At 33.9% G+C, this 15,790-nt stretch overlaps 1 protein-coding gene across 1 annotated transcript; it reads left to right on the top strand.

Moving 5' to 3' along the window:
- Positions 1–1,462: 1,462 nt before the first annotated feature.
- LOC121455247 (proteasome subunit beta type-2) lies at positions 1,463–2,250 on the top strand. The gene has a single exon (XM_041662877.1). The coding sequence runs from the start codon at positions 1,518–1,520 to the stop codon at positions 2,121–2,123; it is 606 nt and encodes a 201-aa protein (XP_041518811.1). The 5' UTR covers positions 1,463–1,517; the 3' UTR covers positions 2,124–2,250.
- The last annotated feature ends 13,540 nt before the right edge of the window (positions 2,251–15,790 follow it).

The raw sequence follows: 15,790 nt of genomic DNA, 5'->3' as shown, positions 1-15,790 counted from the left end.
GTCCACTTATGAACGAGGAACCACCTCTCAAAGGCTGAAATCACTATTTAGGGACAACCTTTCACAGATGAGCTTTTTCAAGGCATTTCAAATCTGTGATGGCTAGTCCTCGCTGTCAAACTGAATACATCTGGGATTAACTAGTACCGAAGTTTCTGGTACCCATTCTAGTTTGGTCCCGCGTAGGCTCCCCAATATCATTGGTTAAAAAAGAAACTGTCTTGGCCTGTGATAGGGCAAAAGAATAGAGGTAGGAAGGGACAACTAAACTGAATGCTAGGAAAATGAAGGCAGAGTTGAGAGAAACCATGTAGCCCCACTGGATACAGACTCCAGAACTTTACCCAGTGCACTCTGCTTGCTAGAGGCATGCTGCAGCTCCTTTATGAGAGGTCTTCCTGATTCAGCAGTAACAGAAAAAAGCCACATAGTTTTGAAGTGGTGTAATCGTGGCCATACTGTCAGATTGAACTCTGACAATTTCAGGAGACCAAGATTTAAATGGGGTTTGTGAGACGAGTGCTACAACTTGCTTAATGGCAACATAGACCTGCTATGTGCCTGAAAATAGGGTTGCAAGCATGGCTCACACTAAACAGACTTCTTCCCCACCATGTGGTACTGGGGGGAGCCAAAAGACAAAGCAACCTTAGAAGAGCTTAGCATTTCAAGAAATACTCCTTGACACAAAAGAATTACAGATACACAATAGGACAGATTCAGACACAATTAAACTCTGAATGAGTCACAGTATTGGATAATTGTATATAGGCTTGGAGGAGAGAAGAAAGAGAATAAAAAGACAGTAAATGTAATATAACAAAGTATAAAAGTCATCAATTAAAGGAGTAAAGTTAATGAAATAAATATTAAAAAGAAATAGAGTACAAACAAATAAGCCACTTAAACATTGGATATACACAGAGAGCTTGGATTATGTATATTATTGTGTTTTCTTTAAAATTATTGACTGTGAATGAGTTAAGCAACCAACTCATTATATATAAAATATATATATTTTAAAGTTTAATTGACTTCAAATTATGGGTTTAAGGATATTTTGCTTTGGAAAAGAGGTTCTGCTTCTGTTTCCACAGAAGATGAGAACCTGTGGGTTAATGCCAGACTAATTTGGTTTAAAAGTCCAAGATTCCTTGGAAGGTCGCTGTGAACACCCCCCAAAAATTACTTCACCCAACAAAAAGCATAAGGCAGTATGGTGAGAACGATGCCCAAATTCCCAAATATTGTTCATAAATGTTTGTTTAAATTTAAAGGGGAATATGATATAGAGAATACTTTGAATTGGTATGGATCTTGCTTCATTGACACAAATTTAGTCAATTTTGTTATATGTATATTTCTGCTCTTGATTAAGGTATTATGTCTGTACATCTCATTTAAAAATGTAATATATGACGCCCAGCTTCGTCCGGGTGTGCTGTCTCACTGGTGCGGCCGTGAACCCGGGAAGTCCTTCTCTCCGTAGACCCTGCTGCCTCACGCTTCGCGCCACCATGGAGTATCTCATCGGCATCCAGGGCCCCGACTATGTCCTCGTCGCCTCCGATCGGGTGGCCGCCACCAACATTGTCCAGATGAAGGACGATCATGACAAGATGTTTAAGATGAGTGAAAAAATCTTACTCCTCTGTGTTGGAGAGGCTGGAGACACTGTACAATTTGCAGAATATATCCAGAAAAACGTGCAGCTTTATAAGATGCGGAATGGCTATGAATTGTCCCCCACGGCAGCAGCTAATTTCACACGTCGAAACCTGGCTGACTGTCTTCGGAGTCGGACTCCATATCATGTGAATCTCCTCCTGGCTGGCTATGATGAGCATGAAGGGCCAGCCCTTTACTATATGGACTACCTGGCAGCCTTGGCCAAGGCTCCTTTTGCAGCTCATGGCTATGGTGCCTTCCTGACTCTCAGTATCCTTGACCGATACTACACACCAACTATCTCACGTGAGAGGGCAGTGGAGCTCCTTAGGAAATGTCTGGAGGAGCTCCAGAAGCGCTTCATCTTGAATCTGCCTACCTTCAGCGTTCGGGTCATTGACAAGAATGGCATCCATAACCTGGAGAACATCTCCTTCTCTAAGAAGGTCTCCTAACGTCTCTTCCTTCCTCCCGCTCATCAGGGGACTTTTTTGATAGGATCCTTAATTTTTTTTTTCTACTCTTTTGGCGTGCACTCTTGATAGATGGCTAATTCAAAATAAAGCTGACAATACTAAATTGAAAAAAAATGTAATATATAATTAGGAAATGTAGCTTAATAGAGAATCATCTATAATAGTAAAGCTTATAATCACTTTAGTTAGGTTTTCTAGATGTATAGAGATATATTTCAGATAGATAGGTATTGTTCAACCACTTCAAAGAGCTACAGAATATAGCATTTAAAATGTTTTAAGAAGTTAAGACTTTTCATGACAGTAAGATACATCTTTTCCTGGAAGCACCAAGCTACTTCAAGAGGATGATAGACATCAAAGAGTTTCCTTATAAAGTTTGATAGCCATTTGAGTAAGAAACTGCTCTTACCTGGAATACTTGATGCTATGCTGTATGAACTGGAGAGCAGGACCCACAGAGAAATAACTGCTGAACTTGTCTAATGTTGGGATGGTCCTTCAGGGTTCCTGCTTCATGAGAAATTCTGCAGAACACAGAAGAAAATGTCTGACAAACTGCCAATATAGGCAGGACTGTCTTTGAAATTTCCTACTTCATGGAAAAGTCTATTGAATATTCTGGGCTGGTAGGCTGAAGATGAATGTCCAAATGGTACAGAAGGACTTTGGGTGACTGTCCAGGCAGCAAGATGTCTCTGTCAATTCTAGAGTTTTGGAAGCTGCTTACAATGCACTTCCTGTGTACTTAGATAATATATCCTTCTGGAGTCTTTGATGGAGTTGAAGAATATATAGATATAATTATATTTTTTTTCTTAGTTATAATAGAAAATAAAGTAGATGTAAATATTGTAACTATATTTCTTACTTGTTAACTGTTTTGTTACACGTAATTTTACATTGTTAAAATTAAAACCTTTCTTTTTATTTAAACAGAAGAGGGGAGATGATGTGGGATTCCCCTCTGTGTGCTGTGAGTACCATTGGTTAATAAAGAGACTCTCTTGGTCTGTGACAGGGCAAAAGTATAGAGATAGGTAGGGGAAATTAACTGAATTCTGGAAGAAGAAAGGTGAAGTTGAGAAACGCCATGGGTCACTGCCAGAAACAAACATGCTAAAACAGGTAAGCCACTGACACATGGCAATACACAGATTAATAGAAATGGATAATATTAATATATAAGAGCTAGCAAATAAAAAAGATAGGCCAAGAAGTGATCTAATTAATGTTTATATGTGTGATTATTTCAGGAGTCTAAGCAGCTGGGAAATAAGCAGCCTTCCTACAACAATGTTGAAAAAAATTTTAATCAGTTTTTGATAAAAAAAAATCACTATTTCTTTTTCAACAGTGGTTAACAGTACTTATACAAAACTTATCTGTGTTTACCCTTTCTTTTAGAAGTTGTGTGGGCAAACTCACAGAAATATGATTTTATGTAAATGTTAATTCTTTAAACTTGATAAGTAATATGTAGTATTTGAAAAGAGAGAAAGGTATGGGGATAACTCTTGAACTCATGGCAGGGAAAGGAGTAATCAATTACACCCTCATTTTGATTTTTAAATTTTTCCCTTTGATACAGTATTTATTAAAATGAATACTTAGGCAATATAGACTGTTGTCAACATCATTAAAAATCTCTGAAATAAAACTCAATTTGGTAATAAAATATATGGTTTGATTATTATTTGAATTGATTCCTTATGCTATTTAGATTTTTTATTTGCCTTTTGCTTTTTTTGTGGAACTTGATTCTCTCACTCAGTTAGAAGATTATGAAGGATAGTTGCTATATATGTTCAGGGACTGAGTAGGTATTTTGTTCCCATCAGTTCTTTTCTGAACATTGTATTTATATTCCATGGTAAATTTATAGGTATTAGTAATTAAAAGAATTTAAAAATTATCACTGGGATGTATATATTTCTAATTTTGAATTTTCATACTCAGATTAGTATTGAAATGGTTAAATTGTTTATAGTCTTTCACTGATAAACCAAAAAATGACAGGATGTGAAATTTATTTTATGAAGCCAGTTTTTTGGTATTTGGAATACATTCAGCAATCGATTATTCTATTAAGAACAAGGAGTTCAGATGTCTAGAATAAGTGTTTAATTATGAGTCAAAAGTAATTTAGTGGTGCCTGAGTATAGAGTTTAATAATGGCACACCAATTTGCATTTAAATATTGGCAAGCTCATTGCCTTATGGGAAACTCTATTCAGCTATAAAACAAGCATTTGTGAAAACATGTCATGTTGATTAATAGCTGGTAGTGCTTACAAATGTTCAAAACATAATCTATTGACACTATCACAGAGCCTTACACGATTTTTTCCAATGTAATTTTAAAACCATTCTAAATAGTTAATTCAGAAAAACTTATAAAAGCTGAATCAATAATATGATAACAATAATAATTCTCACTAAATGATTTATTTTGGGAAAAATTAAAATAATAGAATAAAAATATGGATACTTGTCTATTAAAATAAATTTTTTTGATTTTTTTCTGAGACTTTTCTAATATATGTTATTATAATGGAGGAGACATATTGTATTTACCCTTCAATGATTTCGAGTAATACAGGGAATTTTAGTTCATTGTTTAAAACTAGCAAAGCATATTAACTAATGTATTGCCATGATGCTTATAATTGATGTTTTCAATGTTCTGATTGCCTGTAAGTAAAATGCCACCCTATTGTGTTGAAAGCATATACAGTTTTTGCTAATGAAAAATCATACTTAATGGAAATAAAGGCTATGATTTCTTCAGTCAATTCATTTCTGTCTCTCTGGGGTATTCAGCAGTATGGGAAAGTTTAATAGGAAATAATTAAATAATAATAATTATTTAATAATAATTTAATCACTGAACAGATAAAAATAAATCTCAGTGGCAAGAAGGACAAAGATCTACAATGTATAAAATTTATGACTATTAAGACTTTTTAAATGAAAAATTTAGTTTTCATTTGCAATTACTGTTATCAAATTTATTACTAACTCCATGTTCTCTCACTAAAGATAAAAGGTATGTCTTGAGAATTGATCTATGCAGCATTGTACATACTGCACACTTCCGTTGAAAGTGACATTATCATTTTATTATTAGTATCTGCGTGACATGGCAATGTGACCATATTTCAAACTGGTATTATATATCTATTATTTATCACAAACAATGTATAACCCTCCCTATCATTATATCCCTCTTTTTCATTCTGAGTAGTGACTTAGTTGCTTTTATATTACTGTGATAAAATACATGGCCAAGACAATCATGATAGAAACGTAATTTGGAGACTCATGGTCCAGAGGACTGTAGGATCCATGACCATCATGTTACAGAGAATGGTGGCAGATAGGCAGGCATGGTATGGATATAGTAGTTAAAAGATTGCTTCTGAAGAAAAAGTGTGAGAGAGAAAAATAACTGGAAATGGTGTGTACCTTGGAAACTTCAAAAGTGGCTATCACTGACATGTCTCTTCTAACAAGACATACCCCCTAATCCTTCTCAAACACTTTCATCCAAGGAAGGCCAAATATTCAAATATTTGAATCTATGGGAGGCATCATTCTCATTTAAACCTTCCCATCATTCTCATTCAAACCTTCACATGTGGCGATAAAGTAGTTTAATTATGTATAATTTTTATTCCTAATGGAATTTTGTGGAGTAGGACAGTCTATGGTAAGCTTAAAATGTATTTTATTTTATTGTTTTATTGTTCATTGAGTTTTCTTGGAGCACAGAACTCTTAAAAAGGATGCATAAATAATTAAAGTGTCATTTAAACATCCCTGACATGTGTAAATTGTGTTTTCTATCTCACAAACTGTCAAATATATCAGCCTTCTTTTAGGGTCTTATCATTTTGAGAAAAAAGTCTTTTTTTAGGAGAAAAAGAAAAGATCTCTTGAGTAAATTGGTCATAGGAGAGGGTAGAAGAGGAAAGGGAAGGAAGGGAGGAGAGTGGGAAAAAATGTATAGTTCAATAAAAACAATAAGAAGGCTTTTCGTTTGTTTAATTCTCCATATAAACTGTCAGCATGAGTATGACTATTTAACATATGTAAATATTCACAAAAAAATAGATCTTATTATTCTATGTTGATGTCTACATGTAGACAGATATATACCAAGATTATTTGCTAGATTCTCTTAGTCGAGTATTTCAAGATTTTCTTAATTACATCATCTTTCCAGTGACATGAAACTCAACCTTGTAGGTTTACTCCTGTGTAAGTGCATTGTTAATAAACATAACCATGAGATAATTGAGTGAAGAAAAGTCTGCTGCTTGTAGAAGCAAGGAAAGCTATAGAGGGATAATTCCCAAAGGGGTTTCCCATTAAACGCAGAGAGCTATGGTTCTATATATGGGGAACTCATAAGAATTCATATTGGAAGGACTTTCTCTCAACTGTACTCAGAAATACATTGCTTAGTATATGTGCTTTTTCAAATGTAACCTTTTCAAGAGTTAATATCACTCATTACTTTTAATTGCTTCCTTGCACTGTTCTATAGAAGGATTATCTGAAATAAATGCAATAAATACAAAACTAAGATAGAGAGATGTTAGAAGTCCTTTTTGTGTGATGACCTCATTTTTTTTACAAGCGCAGGAGCTGATCCCTGAGTCATGCCTAGTTGCTAACAGATCATTCCTGAAATTTTCACATCAACCAGAGATATATTATAGGAAAAGGAAAACAACATTTTACTTTGAAGTTCTGTATACTTGAGCACATATTATGAATAAAACAACAATGAAAAATATCAATAAAATAAATTGCATGACAATCTCGAATCAAATAAAACAGATAATGCTAAAAAACACTTTATACTTTAATAATAAGCATTTTATTTTTAAAGCCATCAATATACATGAATAATCATCATAAAATAATGACACCATTCACTAACTCTTGGATCTGGTTACATAACAATAGAGAGAAATTTCTGATCAGCAAGTAAATAGTTGTTATGAATGTGCTCATTTTTCTCTTGGTGGACATGATGGAATTAGCTACTTTCTCTAATGATAAAATGTAAGCTTGAAATTCAAAGTAAATAAAGACCTTCTTCTTCTAAGTTATTTGTGTAAGGGTTTATCACAGCAATGAAACTGATATAAATGGATAAACTGTCTCATATTAAATTTAGTATAAATTTGCCCATAAATACAGCCATGTGTATTTGTTTTATAAAAGGCTTTTGAAAACCAATACCAGAATATCAAAATGACATATTTTTGCTTCTTTTTCTCTAATAATTTAAATGTAATTATTTTTAAACCTTATCTGTAAATAATTTTTAAAGGTTATTTAATTTTCTTGCTAACCAATGTACTTAAAATTTAAAAATAATGTTATACTTCACAAGACCAAACTTTATAAAATAGTAAATTGTCAATATTGCCATTCATGGGACATTTCCATTGGCTTTTAGTATTTTTTGATGCTATTAATTTTTTTAGGATAGTTGAAACATTGGCCTTATTGCTTTATAACATCTGTCTCATTGACTTACTAGAAATAAACAACCATATTTTAAAGGTCAGCTTCTTCATCATAGTCTGTTTTAAGTAACTATAATTGTAATATAATATGAAGTAAACTTATAAAACATTTTGTTGTGTATCTGAAAAAATATCTTCAAAAGAGAATTCATGAATTCCAGAAAGATTTCAGTGGATATGAAGAAGTAATTGAGTGCTTGACATCTAACTTTGTAGGTCAAAACCTGAAAAGGCAACACCTGAAAATAACTGATATAAAATTGAAGATTTTTTGTGCAGTGTTAGATTGGTGGTTTCATAAAACAAATTGGGTATGTGACCTGGATTTCACATGGTTTAAAGAACAAAGGAAGAGTTAGTTAAGAGGTAGAAGCCAGTTTAGGCCAGGAATCTGGAAATAGTAGATGGATATGACCAAGGTCACCTCTAAACACAACCCATATGACCAGGGAGGAGACCAGAACATGAAACAAATTAAGTTCTAGTTTTGTAGTTATGGGGAATAGATATTGAGAGCACTCAGGTCGTTCAAAGCCAAATAACAAGGTTAAGTCCATGTGCTGACAGATAGTAACATGGTGTGTAGAATGTGCCACCTGGCAGTAGTAAGATCTTTAGTCTCATTCAAGGTTTTCCCACTTTAAATCTTAACTACTGATTTATGAACAAGAGTGTTGTGGAAAAAGAGGTCATAGGCATGATCTAGTTCAGATTGAGTTTCTAAAATTTATCTTGCAGTTAAAAATAAATATTAAAGAAAGGCATACTTGTTAATAAAATGTAATATCAATGAAAGAAGCTTTTATATATTGATATCATTTAGCAATAAACATATATACTTACAACATAAGTATACAATTGAATAATGACTAATTCTCCAAAATACTACAACAGAGGTGTGTGTAGTGTGTGTGTGTGTGTGTGTGTGTGTGTGTAGACTTTGTGAATCAATATTGAAAAGACACATTAATTGTCGATTTTATATTCAAGGCAAGTAGTTTGATATCATATAAAGCTCGAAATGGAAAATAGCACTACATTACATTAATGAACTGGAAAAATTTATAAAAATAAAACACATTCAATTTTTACAAGCAGAAACATTTATACATAAATAGAAATATATTTTAGATTTTTATATATATATTAGATTTCCATTTATATATTTCATTTAAATAATTTAAGTGTATGTGCATGTGTGTGTGCATGTTCATGTGTGCATGAGTGCACGTGCATATGACCTCAAGTTCACATGGATGTACTAGCATGTACAAATATATACATGTGTTCAAGTGTGATATGTGGAGGTCCGAGGCCAACTACAAGTCACAGTCCTCAAATGCCATTCACTTTGTTTTTGGAGAATGGGTGTCTCCCATTATTAGAACTGGCCACGTAGACTGACCATGGAACTTCAGGTATCCACTTGCATAGGCATCATCAGCACTGGGTTATAAGCTCCTATAACCACAACTACCATCTACAGGAAAATCTGAGTAATGAACTCAACATCCTTCATTGCTTCATTAACTATCTTGCATTGTCTAGCTTGTGCTTTTTGTTTGGTTTTTACTTTGTTTCGGTTTTATTAACTTTTATCAACAGCTAACTTTAAATATTGTTCTAAATGATAAAAACATTTTGGTGAAAAATTGGATAAAGCATGAAATAATTTTCTTGGGGTTTTCAATAACCTTAGGCTCTGGGATAGTGAGTCTTGATTCCTTTTTAGGGTTGTCAGAATAGAATATATTAACATATATCTAAGTTTATGCCTCTTACTAGGAGCCATGTGCCCTGCATTCCCTGACAGATTAAAGTAAGCTATATCATAAGGAGTGCATATCAAGGTTTTCTTACATAGCTTACCCAAATCATAGCTCTGCCATTTGCTTCTCCTGACAGGATAAAAATGAGAGTCTTGTGAGAACAAAATAAAGAAGACAGTCTGTCAGTCTTTTTTGAGAAAACATTTGTCAGGAGCCCTTCAAAAATAATTGGGAAGAAAATGTGTTATGTTCTACAGTCGACTGAGCCATTTCTGAAGCACATCGGAGCATGTTAAAAATGAACTTATTTTTTTTTCTTTCAAGCTCAGTGTGCAATTATGTATTCCAAGATTTTCTAAAACTAGTTGTAAGATAATTATTTTACCTAATTTCAGCTTATATATTTATTTCCTTAAAAACTTCAATTTCCTCATGGCAAATTATGTATTTTTCAAATCTATGTCAGTAAGAATCATTCCCACAAATATTGCTTGAAGTCCACTCTATTTTAGACAAATAAAATGTAGTTTTTAGTTTTTAATTTCTATGCTAAGTAATTTCACATTTTCTCATGAGAATGTGATACTGATATTCATAATTTCATATTAAAGTAATGATTATATTTCCATTAAACAACAGAACTCATCAAGCTGCCTTGTTAATAACTTATTATCTCTCCCTATCCATTGTAATCCCCAGCAGAACATTAGCAGCTTTTTTCTCTTTCTCTCTCTCCCTCCCTCTTTCGATCTTTTCCCTCAGGCCTTCTCTCTTTCTACCTCTCTCTCCCTCCCTTCCTCTTTCTATCTCCCTCTCCCTTCCTTCCTCTTTCTATCTCTCTATCCCTCCTCCCTCTCTTTTTCTATTTCTCTCTCCATCCCTCCTTTTTTTGGATAGTGCCAGGGTTTGAAAACAGACCATGCAGCCTGAATGACAGGGAAATGCTCTAATTCTAAGTTATAGTCATAGCCCTCATTAATCTGTTGAGCATAAATATATGCATGAAAATTTATTTTCAATTTTTTTTCATAGAGTTGTTACTTGGGATTGTGTTGTGGGAGGTCCCTCTGTCTTTGTGTTGCTTATATTGGTTAATGATAAGAACCTCTTTTAGCAAAACTTTCCTTTTCATTTAAACAGAAAAGGGGAGGTGATGTGGGAGTCCCCTCTGTGTGCTATGATTACCATTAATGAAAAAATAAACTGCTTTGAGTCTACAGCAAGGGCAGAATGAACTAGGCAGGAAAAGATATGTTATTCGCAGGAAGAAGGAAGATTGATTCAGCGGGAGACCGTAGAGCTGCTGCCAGAGTCAGACATGCTGAATCTTTGCCAGTAAGCCACTGCCATGTGGCAATATACAGATTAATAGAGATGGGTTAAATTAATTTGTAAGAGTTAGCAAATAAGAAGCTAAAGCTAAGGGGCCAAGCAGTAATTTAATTAATAAAGTTTCTGCATGATTATTTCAGGGCTAAGCAGCTCGGAATGAACAAGTGGTTCCTTCCAACAGGATTGAGGTACATAGTACCATTATTAGGGAGCAACATTATTAACTGTTGAATTGTATGCCAAGTAGAAAAACATTTTATATTCTGTAATGATTTGGAAGAAAATTCCCCCACAAAAGAGTAACACTATTAGGAAGTGTGGCTTTGTTTGAGGAAGTGTGTCTCTGTTGGGGCAGACTTTGAGGTCTCTTTTGCTCAAGCTTCCTTCAGTATGGCAGACAGTCAACTTTCTGCAGCCTGCAACACATAGAACTTTCAGCTATTCTAGCACTATGTCTGCCTGCATCTCTATGTTTTCTGTCATAATGATAATTGATTGAATCTCTAAAACTAACTAAGCAACCTCAATTAAACATTTTCTTTATAAGTGTTACCATGGTCATGCTGTCTCTTTACAGTGATTAAAAATCCAAAGAACCTTCATCTGGTGATTGATGGAGATAGAGACAGAGACCCACACTGGAGCACTGGACTGAGCTCTCAAGGTCCCAATGAGGAGCAGAAGGAGGGAGAAGATGAGCAAGGAAGTCAGGACCACGAGGGGTGCACCCACCCACTGAGACAGTGGGGCTGATCTACTGGGAGCTCACCAAGGCCAGCTGGACTGTGACTGAAAAAGCATGGGCTAAAACCGGACTCTCTGAACATGGCGAACAATGAGGGCTGATGAGAAGCCAAGGACAATGGCACGGGGTTTTGATCCTACTTCATATTCTGGCTTTGTGGGAGCCTAGCCAGTTTGGATGTTCACCTTCCTAGACATGGACAGAGGGGGGAGGACCTTGGACTTTCCACAGGGCAGGGAACCCTGACTGCTCTTTGGACTGGAGAGGGAGGGGAAGAGGAGTGGGGGGAGGGGAGAAGGGTGGGAGGAGGGGGAGGCAAATGGGAGGCTAGGAGGAGGGGGAATTTTTTTTTCCTTTTCTCAATAAAAAAATAAAATATATATAAAAAATAAAAAATAAAAAAATAAAAATCCAAACTAACACATATTCTATCTATTTCAGTTGATCTTATTTAAAAATTTTGATTTGAATTTTAATTAACAAGAAGAATAACTAAAGGACATTTCAAAAATTAAAATATATTTGTTTAATGTCTTCTAGTTTTATAAATCTCTACTCTATCAGTTTCAAACAGAATGAGTCTAGGAGGCACAAAATGCTTTTGTCTATGAGCCTAAATCTTGCCTAAATCCTGTTAGCCTCTTACTGATGTATATCTTATTTAACTCGCAGTTGATTACATATGTTGTGTTAGCACATATATTAAACAGTAAGATATGATAGTTACATTTTGTCTGTAAATGTTTTCCACCCACACTGTTTCTCTACTGACAATACAGATCAGTTATGTTTCTCTTTCAGTTTTGTTTTGAATATTTTTCATGACTCCATTTTCTGAGTGCAAATAGCATGAAGGAATTGAAATGTGCTCTTTTTAGTCATCACCATTTTACACAGATTTCCTTCTTTATAAAATTATGATACTTTCAAAGTAATGAAGACACTTTAATTTTTTACAAGTAATTTTTATTACAAATTTAAAGCTTTTCATTAAAATCCTAGCTGATGCTGACTTTTCTATATTAAATTGGTACTAAACAACTCTCAAAAATAGAGAATTTTAGATTTTGTGTTTCGATATGAACCACATAATACTAGATACTTATTAAAAAAGTTTTAAGAAAATTCCAGTGTACATTATTTTTTCAGATTTAATTCTCATTTGTAACTATGTTCAACAGAATTTGGCACTCATTAACATGATTGGCATTTTGTTTTCCATGGAGCTATGCCATGTAAGACTGTAGTGTCATCTTATCATGAATCATTTTTTTAAAAAAAAATTAAAATTTTAGAAAATACATGCCTGATAGATAAAATGAATGAATGTCTTTTTCAACCATCATCATGTACTGAATTTTCTCCAATAACAGGCCTAAAGGATAGTGACCAATACTTTTTTTTAATTAAAAAGTAGTCTTTCTACCCCCAACCCCCCTATATTACAATCCTAAATCAATTTAGCAAAATGTCAGCTCTTATTAACCTTATTCTCCAGGAAAAGGTGAGTGTATTATCTGTTCATTCTGCAGCCCTAGGGCACAGGAAAATCAGATGTGAAAGGGAGTCAAGTCAAAGCAGGAACTCAGTTTATTACTGTGAGCATCAACTTAGAAAAGTTAAGTGACATCATGTGATGCAGGGGTACCTACAGCCAAGGGCCATCTACCTAGATTTTTCTCACTCATCCCCCTTCAGTAGCTTTGAGACTATCCTTTAAACTTGAGCCAGGATTTTCTCTGTCCTACAGGCCTTGGGGTACAAGCTCTGAGATAATTTTGGCCAAACACCAAAATAGAAGTGAATGTTTTTTTTTTTGTTTGTTTGTTTTGTTTTTTTTGTTTTTGTTTTTGTTTTTGTTTTAATTTATTTATTTATTAGAGATTTCTGTCTCTTCCCTGCCACCGCCTCCCATTTTCCTCCCCCTCCCCCAGTTAAGTACCCCCCCAGCCCGAAAAGCAATCAGGGTTCCCTGTCCTGTGGGAAGTCCAAAGAAGTGAATGTTGTAAAAAATTTTGAGTGATGTTAGTCAATACTTCAGACTAAATATGTAGTCAGCAATTACTTAAAATAATATGCTAAAGTATATTTTATATAGAAATACTGCTCTTAATAGCATTAACAGTAGCCCAGTAGTCAAAATTTATGGTCATATGACATGCATGATTCTATAACTAGTTAAAACAATGGTTCCTTATAATAATTTTCTGTTTAATAAATATTAGTCTGTGTATACTACCTGCATTGAGATACTGACATAAAATTATACAAGTACAGTTATTGAGTTTTCTTCCATTCATTCATCTACTGGTAAGTTAGGAATGATCTTAAGGAAATGGGGGAAGAAAAAAACACAAACAAAATATATTGTATAAAATTAAACTTAGAAGAAGAAAAGAAAGTTATGCTGTATTTTATACGATTTTAACATGGGATCTTGGGAACAAAATCACATTACAGTAAAATTAGTAGTATGTTTATCAAATTTACAATGTATGGGTTAATTGCTGTTTATTTGTTTTGATTTGTTATGTTATGTTTTTTGTCAACTTTGCATGACCTAGACTCATTTAGGAACAGAAAATATCAGTTGATTGAATTGACCTATGGCCATGTCTGAGAGAACTTCTTGATAGATAATTTATTGGAATATCTATTTTAAGCTGTATCAACTCTAGCTGGGCCTGGGCTGTATAAAAGAGCAAACTGAACAGGCTAGTAAGTAAGCTAGAAATCAGTACTAGGAAACTAAATCTTTAAGAAATTGAGCCAAGTTAGAGGTATTCAGTTGATTATGAACATGGTCTCCAAAGAAAACATGCATATCTAGTGGGTTATTTTTCTCCTTTCTTTTTGGAAATATGAATTAAACAATTTGCATGTTCACACACTCTATCACTCTCCATCACTACCTTTTGGTTGCCTCTCCCTTTCTCTCAACGAAGGGAGTTTTTCTGAATTTGGTCTGGGACTCTAAAAACATAGTCCAAAATAAAAACTTTCTAATCTAAGATAATTATGTGTAGGAGCCCACTCCTGCAAAGTCAGCAAGGGTTCTTGGCGTGGGGATCTTTAAGGCCAAAGGAAAGCCAGATGAAAGAAACTGTTTAGACAAAGACACAGGACAGAATAGGGAGATCTGTCTGGCAGCTGGTTGGTCAAACCAAACAGCCAAACAGCCAAGAATTTATCTCAGAACTTGTTTATACACAAAAGCAGAACAAAGTGGAGCACAGATGGTCATTCAGTGTCTAACCATGAGATCTTTCTTGTCTTGGAGGGAGTAGCCTGCCAACAAACATGCACTTGCATGTCATCTTATAGAAATTCCTTTCTGACAAATCTTTGTTGTATATGTGCTGTTAACATTACAGATCTCTTTTAACATATATGTGCATATTTTACATAGGTAACTGGTAAAGATAAGTGGAAAACTTACCACTTCAGTTCACTGAAAATATTTACTTCAAAGCAAGATAATGTAGTCAAAATTTCAAAGTTACAAACAATGATCATACGATCTTTAGAAATTTTGAAATAAACCTAGATTTTTATAGTGTTACTTGACTGTGAAGTTTTGGTGTCTAATGGAGTGTATATCTCAATCAATACCTATGCAAAAGTAATGAAATTTAAAGTATATATCAATTATTAGATAAAGCTCCATGGTTAATCCACTTGATGAGGACCAATAACTTGCACATTACACCATACATTTGAAAGATAATGATGTGCTTTATTCACAATTAAGGAGTAAAAAAAAATTATTGTCTATATTATAAAATTTTGGGGATGAGTGAAGAACAGGTTTTTCTGGTGTTTGAATAGGGTGGAATACCCTCTCTGGAACATGCATAGTTAATTGACACATGGAAAGAACCTCCTAAACCCCATGTTATATTTCTGCCTGAATATCCAGACATTTGGGAGAAATATATGTACGTAAAGTTAATCACATACTTTAAAAAAGTATAACACTAAATTAAGTGAGTTAACATAACTAAAATGAATATAATTTAAGAATATTTATTCAAATTTATATATATATATGTTCTATAATATGTATAATTTTATTATACCTATATGTTAAACATCATGTTTTGCAATAATGACAGATTATTCTCACATGCTAATGAGAAATTATTCCTATTAAAGTTTAATATAGCATATCTGGCTACTCTTATAGCCATTAAGATTTTTTCCTATTCAATAAATATGAGTCATTATTATTTGATATCAATTTTACTTTATATT

This window comes from Microtus oregoni, unplaced genomic scaffold (genome assembly GCF_018167655.1).
Source record: "Microtus oregoni isolate MIOR12 unplaced genomic scaffold, Mior012 000013F_ref0000133, whole genome shotgun sequence".
In the NCBI taxonomy this organism is placed as follows: domain Eukaryota; kingdom Metazoa; phylum Chordata; class Mammalia; order Rodentia; family Cricetidae; genus Microtus; species Microtus oregoni.
Note: the sequence above shows the minus strand (reverse complement) of the source record. Positions and strands in the feature narration are given on the sequence as shown.

Bases quoted from the DNA above. Each gene is read 5' to 3' on its own strand.
- LOC121455247 (XM_041662877.1), top strand. From the start codon at position 1,518: ATGGAGTATCTCATCGGCATCCAGGGCCCCGACTATGTCCTCGTCGCC.